The 23,057-nt window shown below is 35.4% G+C and overlaps 1 protein-coding gene across 5 annotated transcripts in view; it reads right to left on the bottom strand.

The window, feature by feature from the left end:
• NAAA (N-acylethanolamine acid amidase) overlaps positions 1-23,057 on the bottom strand; it is a 775,135-nt gene that overhangs the window by 387,791 nt on the left and 364,287 nt on the right. For all 5 annotated transcript variants that reach the window (XM_044061226.1, XM_044061225.1, XM_044061227.1 and 2 more), the window contains one exon: positions 11,735-11,808. In XM_044061226.1, the coding sequence (XP_043917161.1) occupies positions 11,735-11,808 (74 nt within the window). The remainder of the gene's footprint in view (positions 1-11,734; positions 11,809-23,057) is intronic.

The raw sequence follows: 23,057 nt of genomic DNA, 5'->3' as shown, positions 1-23,057 counted from the left end.
CTTAAAAAGACTTTGGTTTCAGTCCAGTACAGCAAGTACAGCATGCAGCATAGGTTCATAGGTAGGTACTAGGCTATCTACCCAAAGGCATTTATAAGCCAAGCCAGAATGTGTTGGCTTTCGCTGCCCCCTTATATTAGTTCCCTGTGCCTCTGTCCAGAGGCTACTGAAATGATTCCCGGGGTAAATTTCTGATTCCCATCCACTCATCAAGGTTTCTCTTGGAGTGTTAATGAGGAGCTCTGCCTAATGTAGACTGGAATCTTGTTCCAAAGCATGGGAAGTCTCTGTGACAGGAATCTATCCCTCCAGTACATCCTATTTATTGTTGTGGTGAGGTTTAGATCCCTAGAGCATCTGGCTTGAGGGGATAAGCTTTTCTTTAGGTGGAGCATGTCCATCAGTTCTGGGTTGGACATGGCCTTGTATGTCATGCAGAGATCACCTCTGAGTAGGCGGTATGCAACCGAGTACAGCTGGAGTTTCTTCAGTCGATCTGCATAGGGCATCTGTTTGAGGCCAGTGATCCTCTTGGTGAGGTACTTCTTTGGTCTTTCCAGCTGTTACAGGTGTCTTGTAAAATACATCCCAAATGGGGCACCAATATAAATTAATTTTTCAGTGGTGACCCTAGCCTGTATCTGAACACAGGGGGAGTGATGTGATGCCTTGTATAAGGTCACTCTAGTAAAAGCACAATAACTAACATTTATGTTGAGTATTTCAGTTTTCTACAGTTTCTACAGTTTGCAACAGTACAGTTCCTCAGATGTCTGAATCCAGTGAGACTGCAGTGCAGGAAATTCACAGTGCCATAAATTCTCCAAGAAAGGTGAAGAACAAAGTTTCAAAACTGAAACTCCCAGTTTTGTTTCACCAGCTTCATGAGTGACTACAGAGACTTTCCAACTATCTACAGTAAAGCAGCTTGGCCATCTGCCTCTCTGTTGATTGGTAAGAAATGTTTCTGTGTTACATACAGTATGGATGCAATATGTGGTATGACAAATGTTTATTGTGTAAATCATATGAAACTGTTTTCTGTGCACAATGTCATAAAAATACAGTGCATGCCATTATTCAAAGGTTAGACTGTAAACCTTTTAATGGTAAAGAACCAGAAATAGTTAAAATGCTTACATTATATTCAGATGTTGGACAGTTATGTTGTGTCACTGTATTAATCTCAGAGTTACAACAACGGTTAAATCAGTCATTGACAGAACCTCTAGTACATCTTGTTACAAAAGATGTTAATAGACTTCTAAAAGACAGACAAAATGAGTTCAGGAAATTTACACAAGTTATACAAACATTTTTCAAAAGTGCATAGGAGCTTTAGAATCAGCAGAACAGGTTACTGAGAAATATCAGGCAGCCTGTGCAGAATTACAGAAAAAAATTGAAACTCTTAAACAGCAGTCACAAGACAAGAAAAACCTGGGTAGTAAAGAGTTAAAGAAACAGCAGTTACAGGATAATGAAAATAAATTAGCTGAACTGACAAGAGACTAATTTACAGCACACATCAGCTGAGCTTAAGAAAGCATTGTAAAACAGCAGGAAACTACAGCTGATCTGTACAAAAAAGGAAAATTTTACAATATGCTTGTGTTTCAAAAATGGTTAACCATACATGGTAGGATCTGATGTATGGACAAATCATTCTCAAATGTTTTAAAACTTTCATTCAGTTAAAGCAAGACATTTATCAGTAATACATTAGAGTGTATGACTGCCATTCTCATAGCATAGTCAAAAAGTAAACAAAATAATTCTAGTGCATAAAAATCAAATGAGAGTCACAAGACTGACATACATGTATTTTCTTTTCATCTAAAGTACATCTGTTTGCAATGCACATAAGCAAAAGGCAGACAACAGTAAATGTAAGTAATATAAATGAGCATGTGCTAGTTAAGCTAATATCTATTTTATTTTTTTACATGTTTTTAAACTGTATAGCAACACCACACCAAACAGCAAAAACTCTGATAGACAATTACAAAAAATAAAATCACAGATAGTCTTAATCAAGCAGTTTTTGAAAAATAAATTGCAGGATAAATGCATAGTTTTGCAAATTACAAATACTTATTATAATTCTAAGTGTTTTACAACTGCATTCTAATATCAAGCCACAAGTGTATTAACAGATGACTAAAGGAAAACAGTGCTAAAAGGGTTAACTATGGCTTACAGAGTCTAAAATGTGAGCTCAGGCCTTCCCAGGCTAAATGAATAGTTACAGAAAATGTTGAGCAGATCAGGCCAAAAACAAGACTGATTGCCAGGCAAGTGGCTTGTGTTTTTCTAAAACATTATTGTTATTAAAACATAATTGTTAAGTGTTCACATGCAGCACTATTTGGTTGTTGTTTGTCTTTTTAGCTTTTCCCAGTAAGGGGTCACCACAGCGGAACTCCGGTCAGCTAATGATTGTCAGTTAATTTTTTATGGTGCCGAGTTGCCAGCCCAATGGCCAACCTTCAGCGAAGGCACACCCATTCACGCATGTCTTTCGGAGGCCACTCGACCGCGGGGAGGACATGCAGACTCCACACAGAAGGCACTCCCCACACACAAGCTGAGAATCGAACGGGAGAACCTCTTGCTATGAGGCAACAACATAAGTGCTGTAGCACCACGGCTTACACATGCAGCACTATTTAGTAATTGTAATAAAACATTACAATTTTGCATGCATGTCACTGATAATCTGTTTGCAGGTGAATGCTAAAAGCAAAAAGCCTCAGTTACATCAGGTACAGTCAGCGGATGGGCCATGGTATGCAGTCCAGATAGATTATGCAGGTTCTTTGCCAACACAAAGAGAGGTTACAAATACCTACTAGTAGGAGTAGACACAAAGGCAAAAGCTTTATAAAAAATGTATTCTGTTATTGGAAATGGCCAAACAAAATTATCAACTCAGACAATGGTCTATAGTTTGTTAGTAACCTAAGAAAGCAAATGTGTATCCAAAGTGTTGGGCTTGCATACATTTTATTCTCACAGCAAATAAACAATACTGAAATACTACAGGGGGAGGGGCACTCTCTCAATTTTGCACTGACTGTGTGAGCAGTACTGCAGAAGGGTCTAAAATAAAGCTACGGGAAGGAAAATAATCTCTCATTCCCTCTTGACAATACTCTTTTGAGGAGAGGGGAAAACAAGTATTAGTGCACTAGAAATACTGGTTGTTGTTGTTGTTTGTCTTTTGGCTTTTCCCGGTTAGGGGTCGCCACAGCGGAACTCCGGCCCGCTAATGATTGGCAGTTGGTTTTTATGGTGTTGAGTTGCCAGCCCGATGCCCAACCTTCAACGAAGGAATGCCCATTCAATGTATGTCTTTCGAACGCCCACTCGACCGAGGGGAGGACATGCAGACTCCACACAGAAGGCACTCCCAGCCCAAGCTGAGAATCAAATGGGAGAACCTCTTGCTGTGAGGCAACAAAACAGATTAAACCTGACAGGTCTACATATTTTTCAACTTGCTAATAGCTATCATGCTAGTTATTATTGTACTGCTTAGTATTAAATGGTATTTGCAACCTGTTAAACTGTAAAGCTACACAAGAGGGAGAGTAAAAAATATGTGAAAAATGAACAATACTGGTCACCATATTTTAATAAGTTTTTGGCAAGACAATGTTGGTATGCAATAAGCATGAATGTTACTAAGTTTGTAGATTAAACTAAATGTACTTTGCAGTATTTGTATGTACAAATGCAAATGAATTCAGTGTAAATAAAATTAATGTCTAATAAATATGTGTGAAAAAACATGGATTGAAATGCATGAGTAGCAAACAGTCTGTGTAGATACATACTGTACAGGACACATTATAATGTAACAAGTTCAGAAGTAATTTGTCAAGTTGTAATTTTATCACTAGTTGTAATTTTATCACTGTTTTTTGGACCACCATTTTATTTGTACTGCCATTGGTTACCCCAGTTAGAGGAAAATTATATTAAAATATTGTACTCATACAGCTAATGGACTAATATGTATACAGCATTCTTCAGTGTAACCATGTTTTTTTTAAATCCTCAAGTATTAAAAACCCTGTTCAGTACTTTAAGATGTTCACTTCACTGTCAACTAAAGTGTATGGCCAGTTCAGAAATATGACCACAATGTTATGGTTAAAATGACATTAAAACTGTATGTTTTTAGCACTGAATAACGCTTGCAGTAGCACATAGTCCTTGCCTCTTGCAGATATTAGTCTGTCTTTAATCTTTTGGTATGAAATGATTAATAAAAGTAAATAGTTAATTCAACAGTTGCAAAAAGTTAATAAAACAATTCTAAGTCATAAATTAAGTTCTGTAAAACCTATAACAGACACAGCTCATATCTGATGGAATATTTTCACCGAATGGTCTGCAAAAGAAAAAAGTTGTTAGATACACTCAATTCTGGTAGTAATACTTTCTATCATTGTATTAACTATGTAAAATTGCATTTTGACTTTTTCTATCAAAAAAGACTAAATGTTTGTTTCCTAATCTGTTTTCTGTATAATCTGACCAAAAGATACATATCAATATAAATTGTTTTAAAATAAAGAGAGGGAACTGTTAGAGTATGTTAAACAGTGAATAAAAGTTTGACATTAATTCGGCTGTAAATATGCTAAAAGATAAAGTATAGAGTAAAAAGTTTGCTTGAATGTAGGTATGGAGCTTAGCAATGTAAAACTGGCATCCTTACTGTGTGACATATCTGAAATAAGTGAAAAACAAGGAACGTCTTTTAATGGGCATACGATATTTCCTGAAAGACATGTTTTTGCAGTATCAGCCACAGAACAGTTTGACATGTTCTCACAGATGCTTCCTTACAGACTTCTGTAAATGGACATGACTTTTTTATAGAATCAGCAGAAAAGAATTCTGAAAAGCAAATACTGAATGCATTCTCACATCAGCAAAAGTGCTTACAAGTAAATATTAAATGGTATCACAAAAGGACAACATTAAAGTCTAAAAACAGACATTAAGTGTTTTCCCACAGAAGTTCCTTACAAAAGAAGAATACAGGATCTAAATTGTGTGACTAAAAGAACATAGAAGAACTGTAAACTAAACTGTGTTAAGGTATGTAGGAACTTAGGTTCCGAGGTAAATGGAGAATGAAAAGTTATCATCTATGCTGATCGTAAAGTAAATATTTTGTATATCTATGCTACAAGCTGTCAGAATAGTACGTGCCATTTGTTATAAGAATAAGTTATTTATTAGTAACTGTGCTTAAAGTAAAATAGTATTGTGCTGCAAAGTATATGTCTGCATCAGAGTGTAGCCTGCAAGACTCTGTGTTAACAGCCAGCAGGACTTTGTGTCTTAAAAAGACTTTGGTTTCTGTCCAGTACAGCAAGTACCTCCTTCAGTGGTATCAACTCTCACTCGCCCACAAACTAGTAAACCATCCACTAAATGTCCCATCCCTCCAGAATCTACTCCAACCCTATCGCACCACCAGACCACTAAGATCCAGCAACAAAAATAACTTGCAGATCACTTTACAACAAGAGGAGAAAGCTACTACAAGATAGAGCAAAATCCCTAAAAGGGAAGACATCTCTGATCAATACTAGTAAAAAACTACGATCACTCATAAAATCATCCAAGGCCAACTTTGAGAGAAAAATCGCCAAGGACTCAAAAGACAATCATAAGGCCTTCTTTGGCTATGTTAGAAATCTGGGTGGAAACTCCCAGATATGCTCAGAATTAGTCCAAAATGATACAAAAATCACTGAACCCACAGACATTGCAAACATACTGGCAGACAGGTTCAGTGAAAATTTCTCCCCTCCCTCCCCCCCAAAAGGAGAAATATCTATCCCAGCAGAGTGTAGCCTCCCAATCATCTCAAATGCCCAGGTGAGAGCTGCTCTCTAAAGCTAAAAACACAGCATCAATGGGACCGGATGGTGTCCCCGGCTGTGTGCTACACAAACTCAATGAGGAACTAAACCCACACATAAGGCTGCTGTTTAATCTTAGCCTTACCACAGGATACGTACCCAAAGTGGTGTACGGCAACTGTGGTCCCACTCCACAAAGGCGGTGCTTCTACGGACCCTGGTAATTACCGCCCCATAAGCTTAACAAGCCTGGTCTGCAAAGCTATGGAGAGGATCATAATGGAACTCATAAATAAAGACATAGGGGACCTACAGACATTGGATCCTACCCAATTCGGCTTTGTCAAGGGCAGATCATGCCTCTTGAACTTGGTCGACTTTTCTGAAACAGTCACCAAGGCCTTTGATAAGGGTAAGGCAGTTCACACAGCCTACCTTGACCTTGCAAAAGCTTTCAACACAATACCCCACTCGGGTATCATAGAAAAGCTCACCAGCTTAAATGTAAACCCATATGTCACAAGATGGGTTGCAAACTGGCTCAAGGACAGAACCCACAGGGTTAGAGTTGCTGGTGCCATGTCAGACTCCAAGCCAGTCACAAGCGGTGTCCCACAGGGCTCAGTCCTGGGCCCCCTCTTGTTCGGCATCTACTTTTCAGAAGTGCAGGCAAACATAGGAGGATTGTGGCTGACAAAGTTTGCAGATGACTGCAAACTGGGCCATAGTTGAAAATCCATCAGACACAGATATCCTTCAGAGAGGTCTCATAGAAACGGATAACTGGTGCCAGAGCCATGGCCTTAAGCTTAACGCCAAAAAATGTATAGTCATACCCTTTGGTAAAAACAAGGTAACCCCAAGTTACCACATAGGTGGCAATCCATTAAGCACAGAAGAGGTTATCAGGGACCTGGGGACCCAAGTTGACAGTAACCTTTCTTTTGACACTCACATTGCCAAAGTGGTTAGGAGGACCTTCTACATTGCCCACCTGATTATGAAGGGATTCACATCCAGATCAAGGGAGGTCATTGTTCCCCTGTACTCTTCACTTATCAGACCAATGATTGAGTACAATGCCCCATTCGAATGTATCTTACCCAACACCTGCAGCAATTGGAAAGACCCCAAAAGTTCCTCACCAAAAGGATAAAGGGGCTCAAAAATATGCCATATGCTGCCAGACTGAAGAAACTCCAGCTCTATTCAGTCACATACCGTCTGCTCAGAGGTGACCTGTGCCTGACATACAAGGCCATGTCCAACCCGGAATTAATGGACATGCTCCACCTCAAAAATCCAAATCCACCAGAGCCACAAGAGCAAGAGACTTAAACCTCAACACGGATATAAATAGGACATGCTGGAGGGACAGATTCATCACCCAGAGACTCCCTATGCTGTGGAACAGAATCCCAGTCCATGTGAGACAGAGCACCTCGCTGGCTCTGTTCAAGAGGAATCTTGACCAGTGGATGGGAGATCGTAGGTTTACCCCAGGGATCATCTCTGTATCACTGCTGGACAGAGGCACGGCAAACTAATGGGTATAGTATTCTTCAACCTAAGGGGTGGTGAAAGCCACACAACTCTGGCTAGGCTTATAAATGCCCTAGGGCAGATAGCCTAGTATGAACCTATGAACTAAAGCCAATAACTCTGCTGGTGAAGCACTATTCTCTTGCGCCATAGCCAAATTATGGAACTCACTCCCACCCACAATTACCTCCATACCATCATGCACCCACTTCAAAACTTTACTAAAAGCGCACCTAAAAACATGCTGGCTATGCCCTTGCAACTCCCACTCTAATATTATCCACCTCATCCAACTACTACCTTTCTTTCCACTCCACTAACTACCTTGATTATAGCAAGCTCAGATGCTCATAAGCCTAGTACTTATTATACAGCAGGAACTTCCCATTGTTACATTTGTTAATGCCTGTTATGTACTTCACAGATAAAGATTCTAGTTGTCTACTGATGTACTATGTTCTTCATCTGTAAATATATTGTAAGTAATTTCTATGTTAAATTGTTAATCGCTATGTAATCCAATGTAACTACTGTCTGTTTATTTTACTGTGGAGCTTTTCTCCCCGGGCCTCCGCTGAAAATGGACCCACATCCAGTTGACACTCCCGGTCAACAAATTTAAATAAATAAATAAGTACAGTGTGCAGCAGCAATATAAATTAATTTTTCAATGGTGACCCTAGCCTGTATCCGAACACAGTGGGAGTGATGTGATACCTTGTATAAGGTCACTCTAGTAATATCACAGTAACTAACATTTATATTGAATACTTCAGTTTTCTACAGTTTCTACAGTTTGCAGCAGTACAGTTCCTCAGACATCTGAATCCAGTGAGACTGCAGTGCAAGAAAGTCGCAGTGCCATAAATTCTCCAAGAAAGGTGAAGAACAAAGTTTCAAAACAGAAACTGCCAGTTTTGTTTCAACAGCTTCACGAGTGACTACAGAGACATTTCAACTATCTACAGTAAAGCTGCTTGGCCATCTGCCTCTCTGTTGATTGGTAAGAAATGTTTCTGTGTTACATACAGTATGGATGCCATTAGAGGTCATAATAACAGAATGGAATGTTGGTATACACAGCATATTAGCAAATGTAAAACCTTATTAGGGCAAGTTGATAATAAGGCATTATCCAAATTGATTACAATATTTGACTGGAATCTCAAACAAAACCATATGTGGTATGACAAATGTTTATTGTGTAAATCATATGAAACTGTTTTCTGTGTACAGTGCCATAAAATAGAGTGCATGCCATTTTTCAAAGGTTAGACTGTAAATCTTTTAATGGTAAAGAACCAGAAAAAATTAATATGCTTACATTATATTGAAATGTTGGACAGTTATGTTGTGTCACTGCATTAATCTCAGGGTTGCAACAACAGTCAAATCAGTCATTGACAGAACCTCTAGTATATTTTGTTACAGAAGAATTTAACAGAATTATAAAAGACAGATAAAATGAGTTCAGGAAGTTTACACAAGTTATACAAACTTTTTTTCAAAAGTGCATAGGAGCTTTAGATTCAGCAGAACAGGTTACTGAGCAATATCAGGCAGCCTGTGCAGAATTACAGAAAGCAATTGAATATAAACAGTTTTAAAATAAAGAGGGATTTGTTAGAGTGTGTTAAACAGTGAATAAAAGTTTGAAATTAATTCTGCTGTAAATATGCTGAAAGGTAAAGTATAGACTAAAAAGTTTGCTTGAATGTAGGTATGGAGCTTAGCAATGTAAAACTGGCATGCTTACTGTGTGACATAGCTGAAATAAGTTAAAAACAAGGAACATTTATTAATGGACACAAGATATTTCCTGAAAGACATGTTTTCTCAGTATCAGCAGCAGAACAGTTTGACGTGTTCTCACAGATGCTTCCTTGCAGACTTCTGTTAAGGGACATGTCTTTTTTATAGAATCAGCAGAAAAGAATTCTGAAAGGCAAATATTGCGTGCATTCTCACATCAGCAGAAGTGCTTACAAGTAAATATTAAATGGTTTCACAAAAGGACAACAGGAAAGTCTAAAAACAGACATTACGTGTTTTCCCACAGAAGCTCCTTACAAAAGAAGAAAATGGGATCTAAAGTGTGTGAGTAAAAGAATATATAAAAACTGTAAACTAAACTGTATTAAGGTATGTAGGAACTTAAGTTCCGAGGTAAATGGAGAATGAAAAGTTATCATCTATGGTGATTGTAAAGTACATCATGTACATCTATGTTACAACAAGCTGTCAGAATAGTACTTGTTTGTTATGAGAATAAGTTATTTATTAGTAACTGTGCTTGTAGTAAAATAGTATTGTGCTGCAAAGTATATTTCTTCATCAGAGTGTAGTCTGCAAGACTCTGTGTTAACAGCCAGCAAGACTTTGTGTCTTAAAAAGACTTTGGTTTCAGTCCAGTACAGCAAGTACAGCGTGGAGCACAATAATAAATTAATTTTTCAAAGACAATACTTCTACTTAAGCGTGAACCTGCAAGCTATCCTGAAACGTATAGACCAATAACTTGCATTCCAATGACATATGAACTATACACTGGAATTGATACTGACAGAGTTTATAATCATTTAGAAGAAAACTCAGTTATGGCAATAGAACAAAAGGGTAATAAAAGAAAGTTATGTGTAATAAAGGATCATTTGTTATTAAATAAAGTCATAGTGGAAAACTGTAAAAATGGGGAAGAATCGAAGTATGGCATGGATAGACTACAAAAAAGCATTTGACAGTATCCCACATTCATGGCTAAAAGAGTGCTTAAAAATGTATAAGATGCACCCTACATTAAACAGTGGCAAACCACTTTACAGTTAAGCCATGATAAAGGGCAAATTATTATTCCAGGGATAAAAATTCAAAAGGGGATATTCTGGGGTGAGTCTGACTGTCACTGCTGCTCTTTTGCCTTGCTCTTACCCCACTTAGGTGTCTGCTTAACAGATTAGATCATGGCTATTATTTGGCTCCCAGAAAGCAACAAGGTGTAAAGACTTATCTTCTCGTAGTCAGTGATTTAAAACTGTATAGCTCATCAGATGAGGAGCTGAAAGTACAACTGCAAGTTGTTAAAACTTTTTCAGATGATATAAGAATGTCATTTGGTCTTGATAAATGTACAAAACCATCCTTTAAATCAGGAAAGCTACAGCACCAAGATGACATCAGTTTGGACAAGAATGTTATATAAAAGAACTTCAGCAAGAGGGAGTGTACAAATATTTGGGAATTGATGAAGGATCAACCATAAAACATGAACAAATGCAAATAAAACTCATTAAGGAATATTTTAGAAGACAAATTAATCCTGAAAACAGCATTGACATCTAGGAACAAAGTTCAAGCTATAAACCAATTTGCTCTTCCTGTCCTAACTTACAAAGGTTTGAATAAATTAAATAAGAAAACAAGAAGGATGCTTCATCCTCATCAAATAATTTATAAAAATCAATGCATACCAAGATTATATATTCCCTGTTCCAAAGGAGATATGGGCCTCCTTGAAATTGATTACATGTATAGATCCTAGTTATTATTTTGAATGTTTTAGCTGTTTCTAATTAACTTATTCCCTTATGAGCTGCCATAAATCTGTCAGAACAAATTGAATTGAAAATATTTTATGTTACTAGCTGTGCATTTGGTCTACAAAGCAAAGTCAGAGACTGAGGTGTAGAATAAGCTGTCTGTGCATGTGGTCTCCATTTTCACAAACCTATTGTTCTAGGTTCAGATTAAGCTAAGAATTAAAAACAGCTAGCATGCATCAGGTTGTGATTAGCATTTATTGTTTAATTGATAACTGTTTTATTCTGTGTTATATATTGTGTGTTTTTGTTAGTGTTTTTTAGAGTAATCGAAGGCATGTTGTTGCCCAAGTGCTAGACCTTTATTGAAGATTTTTATGTAAGTCATCTATTTTGTGGTTTAATGCTCTTGATATTTTACTAGCAACTGGTCATTTGGTTACCTAAGACTCTTCCCAAATCCAGATTACTGATGATATAAGCAGATGCTTTGAGTTTTTTTCTATTGTGTCATTTTTTTTTAAGTTTTAGTTTTTAGTGAGATATCTGTTACAGCTGTCATTGCACAATATACCCATAGCTTTAGCTAGGTTTGTGTCATTGTCTTTGTATTTGCAGGAAAATGAGATTTATTTGTGGTTATACACTTGAAGAAACATACCAACTGCCGGTCATCCACAAACAAATGGCAAATAAAAGTAGAACACACAGCTGAACAAGTACACTAACTATAGCAGTGCAGATTTCATTTTTAACACTAGCACTTACCTTTCTGATAAGCCAGCTTACAGGAGAACCATTTTTAAGGGCTGCAATTATATTTTCCCACCAGTAGCCATGATCTGCAAATAAGAGGATGAAGTGAGGCTCAGACTGTCATTAGGAAGCTGTACTATTGTATTCCAGTACCTTGAATGTTAAGAACATGAGCAACATTTTCCTCTTTTTTTATGCTCTTTTTGCCCCCCCCAAGTCTCCCTGTAGCCATTAAGCCACCATCCCCCCATTGCTTCCTGCCATCTGAGGCCAGTAAGCATGGAGATTATGGGCTATCATCCTGCAAACATTCATAAGATGTTTACATTCTCCCTAATCCCTCCCCACTTTCATTGGAAGATATGCATTGGATTCTAAATTAGGTTTCTATGTTATGTTCAGTCCTGCATACCCACTATGTTTGCTTAGAAAGTCATGCTCTCCTTGGCAGGCTCATGTCTCCATATTTCTCTCTTCCTCCCTCCTGCATGCAGTATACTGCTGTAATCTGACCCACATGTGTCACCTCTGTCCCAAGGATGGGTGAGCCAGTACTGGTCACTCACTTCCACTCCACCTTGGTTGGCTCCCCAAGTGTCCAGACCCATGTTGTCTGGACTCTAGTCAGGGTTTCATCCTGTTTGCAAAATAGGCAACCAGCAACATTTTACTGAATGACTGATAACATTTTGTGGAGTGGGTATATCCACGTAAACTATGACCCAATCATATTTTATTACAAATTTAACAGCATAAAAGAAATACTATAACACATTAGTAGAGAACAATACCAAGAGAAATCAAACAAATTTCAGTAGGTTAGTAGTCTTGGCACCAGAATATGTTGGCAAGGAGGGAAAGGGATGAAGAGTTGTGGCCAGCCCGCCACTCCCAGGGATGGGAGGGGTTTGCATGCACATATGGGCACAATGGGATGTCCAGTTCCCCAGTGAAGACCCTGGTAGAGAAGGACAGTGACATTTGGAGGCAATGCTCTTAGCAAAAGTGAGGAGGCATCCTCCACTGACAGACCATTGCATGTCCTTCCCCAGCATCTAGCCGAGTATGAGTAGCCAGGGCTGGAGAGAAAATAATTAAAATCAAACTGACCCTGATGGCTGTCTATATGATGACTTCTCCTGGTTAACCTTCACACAGTGAAACTGAGTGACCAAATCAATTAGCAGGGCTGGGGCTGATGTTTGACACATAGCAGGGAAAATGCTGAAAAAATGGTATAAATAATAGTTAAGTATTGCAACTTAAAACTTTGAATCCAGAAAACCACAATTAATCAATTAGCACAGCAAACATTTTCTAAGGAGGCCCATTACTTTGGGAATTTCTTCATCAGCTGGTGAATTCCTTCTAATGTTTACATAATCTGGTGGCTTTTGAAAGTGTTCCAGTTCTTTGTGAATATTATGAATCTAGCTAAGTAATCCTTGATAACATAAAACTTAACCCAAGAAATTATAAATAGGAGTATAAGAGTTTACAGTAGGAAACAAAGAGTTTTAATATGAATTTAGGCCTATTTCAGTCACAAGTGATTATTTTTAATTTTTAAAGAGTTTAGACGATTTGTCAAGACAGATTTTATTTTGGAGGAGTTAAAATAAATAAAACATCAATTGTTTCATTAGGACAAAATTCACAGATGGGATATAATGAAAACTCAGATGAGGCTAATATGTGATGGCTAATGTAATTGCCATGAAGGAGCATAAGTTGTTGCCTAAAGATCTTGGGAAATGGATTGTACTTAAATGCAGTTCTTAATATAGAGCACCAGGTTTAATTTCATTCCTAGTAATTCTGCTTGCTTATATAGTATATAGACATATCAACAGAGGAGATAGAAAGAGAGTTAATTAAATAACTGCAGATATTAGAGATACTAAGTTTTCTGGATTGACTAACTAATATATAATTTGATGAGCAATGGTGGACTGCAGTAGCAATTCTGATAAGATTTAATATGAACTACTGATATGGTTTTAAATGCCATGTACAAGCTAATTCTTTAACTCAAACCAGTCCACCATTCCTAGGTAGATGAAAAGTGTTTTGTCTATGAGAAAAGGGAAGTCAGAATGAAAGAAAGTATTTTATTGCTAATGGTGATGTTTGGGTTGTCAGGCAATGGCTGACATAATTTAAAGTCTAGGTGCATTTACATTTTCCAGAAAGATTGCCTTAAATCGGTTGATGTATCACTTTTAGCAATTTTTTGTAGAAAAGAAAATTATGCCCAAAAATATGAGTCTTGTAAACAACTTACTTGCAGAATACATCAAAGATTTCTAGAAAACATTTAAAAAGCATCTTCCATCTGAAATGCCCTCCAGGTGCTTTAGAGACAATGGTTAACAAATAATGCATCGGAAACACAGCATATACTATCTTATTTTCAATCATTTTCTCTGTCTTGTTTGTTGTTAGTGCTTACAATTTTGAAAGTGATGCAATGAAAGCAATGTGTTATTGTAAATACTGATGGGACTAATTTCTGTTGAATGCTTTCTGCTTTTGTAAATATGAGACATGTAACACTAATGTACTGTTGATGCTTTGATGAATGTATACATTGTTATTTCTGCCTCTGATTTGTTTTTATGAGTCCTGTTGGGTACAGATGTAAACACCAATGGAACTTTGTGTTTGTGCTTTGTAAATACTGAACATGTAACACTATTTACTGTTAGAATCACGATGACCTTATATGCTGATGCTGTAAATACTGGACACAACTGCAATGTACTATAAAACTGTAAGGGGATTTATATACCAATGTCAATACTGGATATGTAATGAGCCTGGGTTGTGAGTGTAAAGAATCATCTGACCAGTTCACCCTCCCAGTCACCAAGTAATCAATAAATAATAAATACCTTTCAAGAGATATTCAAGGTTTTGATAAAACAGAGAGCTGGTATCCATTGGAGGGCTCATTTAATCTTTAATGAGATATTGTGAAAGCAGTAATAATTTTGTGATGCTTGTTGCTAAGCAATATCAGTATGACTTAGGAATTAAACCCCAACACTTCTATTTCTAGAGTAGCTCAATTTATTGATGTTAATCCAGTTATTCCGGTTTCCTCCAAATAAAGGATGTAGACATAAGGCTAATTGTTTTAAAGCAAACAACAATTTGAGAAACAGTTCTGAGGATGTAAGGGAACTCTGGAAATACATTTAGTTTTGAAAAGGACACCTGTGATAAAAGATTAAACTGCATTTTGCTTATGGCCCTTTTAAAGGGAGAACAGGAATCTGATTTATGCTAGGGAATCTGTCCAGGCACCAGGAAACACTCCTTCATTTCACTGATAAGTGTCATGCAATCCATAACTACTACATAAGCTAACACCAGTTCACACATATTTGATCTTAGTTTAATACTGTGTATGAAAAACAGCATCTCAGGACTACATCAGTAATAGAAGGTGGATCCAAGTAGTTAATGTAAGAATTAAACTGCATCTTTTTCTTCTTCCAGTGTTAAAGCTGAGTGTGCAAAATACTGAGTCATAGGCATTTCAAAAGTTCTTTATGGTCATCATTCCAACTGCTGCAGTAGCCTTTATACTTTATGGACCATTTCCTATCCTGGAAACAACAACCAGCAAGCTTCACACAGCTCTGGCTGCCCCCACTCCTTCACTCCACTTGCTGATGGGATAATCCCATGGAGGATACTGTACCTTATTGCAGTCTCAAGAAGAAAGACCTTTTGGACTTCTCTGGAGTAGCAAACTGTCTACAGCTTTCTTTCTGACAGATAAGCCCCCCTCCAATAAGAAATTATTGCCGTTATAAGGAAATTAATAGTTTATCTATTGTGGAGGTTTTTTTTGATAAAAGGTGGTATTTCCTCTTTAAGAAACCTGGTATTTTTCTAATATTGGAAGGCTCCTGTCAGGGATCTCTAATGTAGATTTTGAGTGTTTGTCAGTATTTGGTGCTAATTCTGTGTAAAACTGTGACCTGCTTGTGTGGGACATAAATGTTTACAAAGGAATAGGTGGGAAATTATCTGTTAGTTTTATGGTTATGCATACATGACAACCTTCCTGCCATTTTGATTCTGTCAGTGTTTGAGCACTATTCATTACATTAAGACCTGGTGTATAATCAGCTCTAAAAAATGTATCCATTTATATTCTGCCAATTCACTGCATAATAGTAAATCACCTCCACGTTTATGTTTACAAATTTGCTGAATAACCCTAAATCTAAACGTGTGTTCTTTACCTATATGTTCACGTGTTTGATGCTTGAGCAGTACTGACAGGGAAATTTTACTCTACTTTTTTATAATATAAGGGACTAGGGAAAGTGCTGTGATTGTAAGTGTACTGCTTGTGAACACTCAGTGACAGCTTATGTTTTTTTTTTCAATAATAAATCTTTATTCTTTTCCAAATGTTAATACAATACTACAACATATGTACATTATATACATGAATGCTTCCAATAGTTACATAAAATCATTATACATTAATATAAACTTCTAGATGGGTATTAAAGAAAGAGAAAATAAAAATCTAGTATCAATATAAGGCTTATCTATACTAATCTCCATATTAAGTATGTACTTCCCGGGGAAAAGTGGATTGGAACCTTAAGCTAACACAATGTTAAAGATTTGTTCCCATATTTTTGTGCTATTTATACTTTTCTTATGATCTTTAATTAGTAATTTATGTGCTAAAATATGTCTTATCGCTACACTTTTAACGTTTTCCCATGAAGTCTGGGATGGATTCAGCCAATTTGTAGCTATATAAAGCTTCATTAACAGGAAAATATTTATGAGTATGGTAATTTGGGATCTATCCAAATTATTCAGAGGAATATGAAGAATCATAAACTCCCAAGAAAGTGTAGACTGTTGATAACCCATTTTTTGTAATTGAATTTTTAAAGAATTCCAAAGTTTGAAAATACATTTACAATTCCAGAACATGTGTAAAAGGTCAGCCATTTGATCTATACAATATGAACATTTAGGTGAATTTTTAGAGTTGAATTTATGCAGAGTGAGACGAGTGTAATAAGTGTTATTAAATATCATCAACTGAGTAAATAATAACTTTTGAAGAGATACTGACTTTAGGGTTAAGTTAATTGCTTTAAATATTTTACTATCATCAATCGGTAATAATTTCTCCTTCCAGTATTTAGATAAGAGTATTTGGTTATTATATTTCATGTCTTTTATCAAATTATATGAAGCCGTTATATATTTGCAGTCCTGCATAAGAGTTTGCCATAAGTTTAGGCAAATGGTTAAATCTTCTTCTTTAATTTTAAAGTTACTAAAATAACTTATTGAAAGATCCTTTAACTGTCTCATTATAATTAAATACGAGTTAGGAAGACTCATCTCTCTTAACATGTTGTGTATTGAGATACCAAGAAAAGGATATAAATCAAATATGGTTAAATCACTTATAAGTGGGAATGTTTTAAGATCTATCAGTTGATTACCAATTTTCAAATTTGGGTTCTTATGAAATGGTTGGAAAGTCATCATATATTGTAAGAGGTTTAGTGAGTTAAACAAACTTTGTACTGATATTATATATACTCTGATATGTTCCATCAGAGCGTACATTTTAAGGGTATCTTTATTTACAATTAATACCCAACCCAGCAGCATGTTTGTGATACAGAATCAACCACTTGGGTGACCATTTAGGACTGGACCTGTCAAAGTTAACCACTCTTAGAATTCTATTAGCATTTATTATTAAATAATATGCTTCAAAATTCGGTAAATCTAAACCACCCCTGTTTTTCGGAGTCATCAGTTTATCATAAGATATTCTAGTTTTTCTAGGTTCCCATACAAATCTACCTAATTCTGTATGAAGTTGTTTGAAGAATTTCCTAGAAATTTGGACTTGAGTAGCTCTAAAAATATATAATATTCTGGGGAGTACGTTCATTTTAATAACTGAGGTCTTTGCCATTATTGGTAATTTCAAATTATTCCATCTTTTTAAATCAGACACTATATGATCCCAAATTAACTTAACATTGTTCACATAAAAGTCTCTATTATCTGTTGAAAAAACAATACCCAAATATTTTATTTTTTCTTCGGATTTTAACTGACCTACCAATGGTAAAAGCGAAAAGGGTGTAGGCGTCTTTAAAGGAAATAACTTGTTTTTTTTTTAATTTATTTTGTAATTAGATATTTTTGCAAAGTCTTCCACTGCTTTTAATTTTTTCTTGGTATCTGACACTGGCGTCGTACAGTAAATATTAAGATCATCCGCAAAAGCAGCCATGGATATTTTTGTACCATGTATTATTGGAGCATTATGATAAATATTTTGTTTGATATGTAGAAATAATGGTTCTAAATATAGATTGAATAATATAGGAGATAACGGACATCCTTGATGGGTACCATTCTTAATTTGTATTCTTTGAGAAATTTTTATTAATAAATAAATTTGTATAGGGATTGTTATATAATTTTTTTAATGTTAAAATAAAGTCTTGGGGTATGTTAAAATATGATAAAATATCAAACAAAAATTCTAAATTAACTCTAGCGAAAGCTTTCTGAGCATCAATTATGAGTGCATAAACATTAAGATTTCTATGAGTGACATAAGAAATTAGTGCATGAAGTGATAACGTATTATCAGAAGTTTGTCTGCCATTTATAAAACCAGCTTGTTCATCTGATATTATCAGGTTAATTACCTTCTTCAATCTATTAGCCAAAAGAGATGTCATAATTTTCATGTCTATATTCAAAAGTGAAATGGGTCAATAGTTATCCGGATTTTGCAGATCAGCATTCTCTTTAGGTATAAGAATTGTTTTCGAAGCATTAAAGTGCGGATCATTAATTTTATTATTGATTATATAGTTAAATACATGTGGAAGTATTTTCCCCAATATATCACTAAAAGTTTTATATAATTCCGTAGTCAAACCATCCTGTCCTGGAGTTTATATGGCTTCAAATTCTTAATTGTATCTGTTATCTCCTCTGAGGAAATTGGTTTGACTAAATTCACATGAAACTCATCACCAATTTTCGGAAAGATAATCTTCTGCAGAAAATCATTATTACTCTTATTTATAAATAATTCCTGATGTTCACCATAGATTTGAGAAAATATTAATTCAAAGGTATTCATAATGTCTTCAGTATTGGTATATGTTTTATTATTAAAGTGCATTTCAAAAATTTGAGAAGGTATTTTCAATTGATTAATGATACGCGCTAGTGCTTTTGAAGGGGTCTGTATATAATTAGCATATTTTACCAGTATTTTCTGTTCATAAAATGACAATTTACTATTTTGTAGTAAAAAAAGATCTTTTTGACATTTTAATAACCCCGTTTGTTTGTTTACTATAGTTCCCAATTAAATTCTGATCTAGTAATTTAATTTTAGTTTCCAATTCTTGTATGTCTCTAGATTGTATTTTCTTATAATATGTAGCCTTTTGAAGAAAGATTCCTCTTATTTGTGCTTTGGTCGTTGCCCAGTCTATATCAGATGGATGCCGGTGTTTAGAAAGATTAACTAGTAGTTGATTAAAGGTCTCTTGAACTTCTTTAATTATATCTTCTTTATTTAATAAATACGGACTTAGGGACCAATTATAACCTCTAAGATGCATATTATGTCTAGTGTCCTTATTAAAAATTAATGTGATCCTAGAATGATCCGATAAATGTCGAGTTTGTATAGATACACAGGGATCAAAAGTCATTAGTACGTCTGAAATTAGAAAAAAATCAATCCTAGACCACATTTTATGACAACTTGAATAAAATGTAAAGTTATTTGAATTCATTTGATTATTTGTGTATTTAAATGGATCATATAGTTTAAAATCTGTTTTAAGTTCCTGTAGTGCTATCACTACTTGATTAAAAGACCTGTGTGAACTTGATTTATCTAATTTGGGATCTTGGTATGTATTCCAATCACCTCCTATTATTATATAACAATTATTATATTGATTCAGGATAAAATAAAGTGATGTTATAAAAAGTTGTTGATTGGTACATGGGACATATATATTAAGAAGTATCACAGGTTTATCATAAAGTACAGATGAAAGAATCACATAATACCATCTTCCCTCTTTGTCTATTTTAAAATCTAGAATTTTCTCTTGATACTGATTTTTAATAATAATCGCCACCCCTGCACTATTAGCTGCCCCTTCTGAAACTACCACCTCTCTAATCCATTTCTTATCCTTAAGGACAACCCATTGGTCATTGGTCAAATGGGTTTCTTGTAATAAAATAAAATATGCCTTTGACTGGAGAAATAAATGAAGAAATAATTTCCTTTTTTTCAAGTTCTAGAGCCCTTTAGTATTCCATGAGTCTACTATCCACATACTAAGATTTTTAAATCTTTTAAAGATATTTTAAAATTGAGAAACGATACTAAATTCAAATATAATAGCACAGTATATAATGTCTGGAAGCAATCTTGACATCCCATCCCTAACCAGTGCCTATCCACTATTCCCCTGGACCAGGACATACATAGTTTTTTTACAATTTTAGAACTTTTATGGGTAAATAACCTTACTAAACATCTATTCTTTATCTTACAAAATAAAACATCGAAAACATGCAAAAAAACCTATAGAAACTACATCTAACTCTACAAAACCTAACCAAAACATTCCCTAATAAACACTGATAACTATCCACAGCTCTTGAACACACTATTTAGTTAAACCTATCAAATAAGTGGTCTTCACTACACCCATAGTTACTATTATACCTGTCTAATAGTTCACATATATTATTAGTTATACTAATTAGTTGTATTACCTTAAGTTAACTAACTATCATATTTAAATCTAACCTAAACAGATATATGACAGTACCCCTATTAAACAATAACATTATTGACTTCAAGATAATTCACCATATATATTGTTAGCTGGAAGAGAGAGAAAACAAATGTTTAACCTTTAAGTATAGTATTAAATCTGACTTTGTTTATATACTCTAAATTATTTAGAATTATAATGTCAGCAAAAAAGGTGAATAAAAATAGCACTCTAACTATACTTTACTGGGTAATATAATTGAATTTATAAAATGATGACTAAACACAATTCCCAAAACAGTCAGAACCACATGCCAGTATAAAAAGAAGATAGCCTTCACATCCCTAGAAATGCCAGAATATAATATCTTCTGGTCTTTTTATCTACTAACTATCCCAACACTAAATCCCCTTATTATCTAAACATTTTCAGTATTAAAAACACATCATTAATACAGGAAAAATAAATAATAAAGTATACTACAATGTTATTAACACAACCACATTCAGGATAAATTACCTAAGGAAAAAGAATAACTATGGTAAAGCTATCATACTTCTAAAATATCAGTTAAATAACACATTTTAAACCAGTACATTATTAGTTCAGTTGTAATCCTACCTGAATGGATTCACAGTTCCCTTTAAGGAAATAAAACATGTAACATACATTAAATGTCCAAAAATGCTCGTTTTACAGTCCAACTAGCTTCCCCTTCTTCCACAGAGATCTTCCTACTTCCTGAGCATGTAATCTTGTCTTCGAGTTCGCTACGGGGGAACCATTACGCGGACGGACTTCCAGATGTGCTACCTCAAAAGAGGACCCTCAGCAGCACCCAAAGGACTTCCTGTTACTTCGCGAAGGGACTCAGTTCGTAGTAGCCATAAAAGTTTGGAAAATCTTCGTGGACGAGCTGGAGCTGCAAAAAGAAACTAAGTAAACATTTACCAAGGGGCCTGGTGAAGAAAAAAGAACAAACAAAGGATTTCAAAGCCTCGAGACATAGTAAGCATGGAATCCCAGCATCCACGTTGCTGTATACAGACTGGATGGCCAGATCAAGCTTCCGAAGCTGGAAGAGACCTAAAAATCTTCAAAAAGGTAACTTTGCTTCTTTTTTTGTAGATATGGAATATTTGGAGCCATCAACTGTAAAAATTAATGTGTTAGGGTATTTCATTTGAAATTTGATATTCTTTTCAATGAGGAACTTACAGTATGGAGATAATGCTTGTCTAGCTTGTCTTATTTGCAATGGTAAATCCTGTACCATAGAAACTCTATTATTTTGCCACATAATATAACCTCCATTCTTTTTAACAGTTAGAATTATTTTATTTACATCCTGGTAGTTGAGTATTTTGACGTAAACTGGTCTAGGTATGTTTGAGGCTTGTGTTTCTCTGAGAGCTCTATGGGCTCTTTCTATAACTATTTGTTTGGCTATGTCAGAGTCATTGAACAATATTTCGAGTATTTGTATAATGGTAGAAATTAAATCATTATATTGGATAGTTTCTGGAATTCCTCTGATAATTATATTGTTCCTTCTGGATCTTGCCTCCAAGTCCAGAATTTTATTTTGCATAGACTGAATATCCAGGTCATGAATGTCTGTTTTTTTTGTAAGCAATGTTATTCTGTCCTCATTTTCAGATATTCTAGCTTCTGATTTATCCATCCTTTCAAGAATTTGACTGCATGTGGCACCAAAAGAGAGTACCTGGTTTGATAGTTCTTTCAAAGCTTCTTGGATGGGTAACAAAGCAGTTTTAATATCTTCCATGTTAGCCAGTTGATCCGGTTTATTTGTCATTCCAGGTTTTGAAAGTTCCTGCTGTTTTGTAGTCTTCTGCTTTTTTATTATTGAATCTTTTTCTGGTGACTGAAGTGCTGATAGTTTGGTTTTAGTTGTTGCTGTTTCCATACTTTTGTCTTCTTTTGACATTGTGAAGCAAAGCAAATCTTTAGTATAACTGAATAGTAAATATCCACGGTTACTAGTCAGACAGTTCCTTTGTTTAATACTCTGTTCAGAGTCAGACAGACAATCAGATCTAATCCTGTGAGTTTGTTTAATTTCCTCTGGTTCTTTCACCTCTCAAGCGATATTTAGTTGTAGTAGATTAGTTATAGCCAACAATTAGTGTAGAAAATCTTGCAGTATATCCTCAGGGTTAATTTTTATTCCGAGTATCTGGAGAGCTGTAGATATGCAGTGTCTACAGAATGGCGGCCATCTTTGAATGACAGCTTATGTTTTAACTGACTCACTCCAGCAACGATTAGCACCTTTGGTACTTTTTACCCAGTTTCAGCATGGATACTCAATCCAGTCCAGCTGTATCTTCTCCCACAGTACTTAGAAAGAAAAAAAAACACTTACTAAGGAGTCTTTGCCATTTTCACAGACTTAGTCTAGGCCTCTAGACAGTAGGTGGGTGAACTTGCAGTGGTCACTTTTTGCTTCTCAGACCACTTGCTTT

Source organism: Protopterus annectens, chromosome 2.part0 (genome assembly GCF_019279795.1).
Source record: "Protopterus annectens isolate FY-2018-M chromosome 2.part0, PAN1.0, whole genome shotgun sequence".
Taxonomy (NCBI): domain Eukaryota; kingdom Metazoa; phylum Chordata; order Ceratodontiformes; family Protopteridae; genus Protopterus; species Protopterus annectens.
Note: the sequence above shows the minus strand (reverse complement) of the source record. Positions and strands in the feature narration are given on the sequence as shown.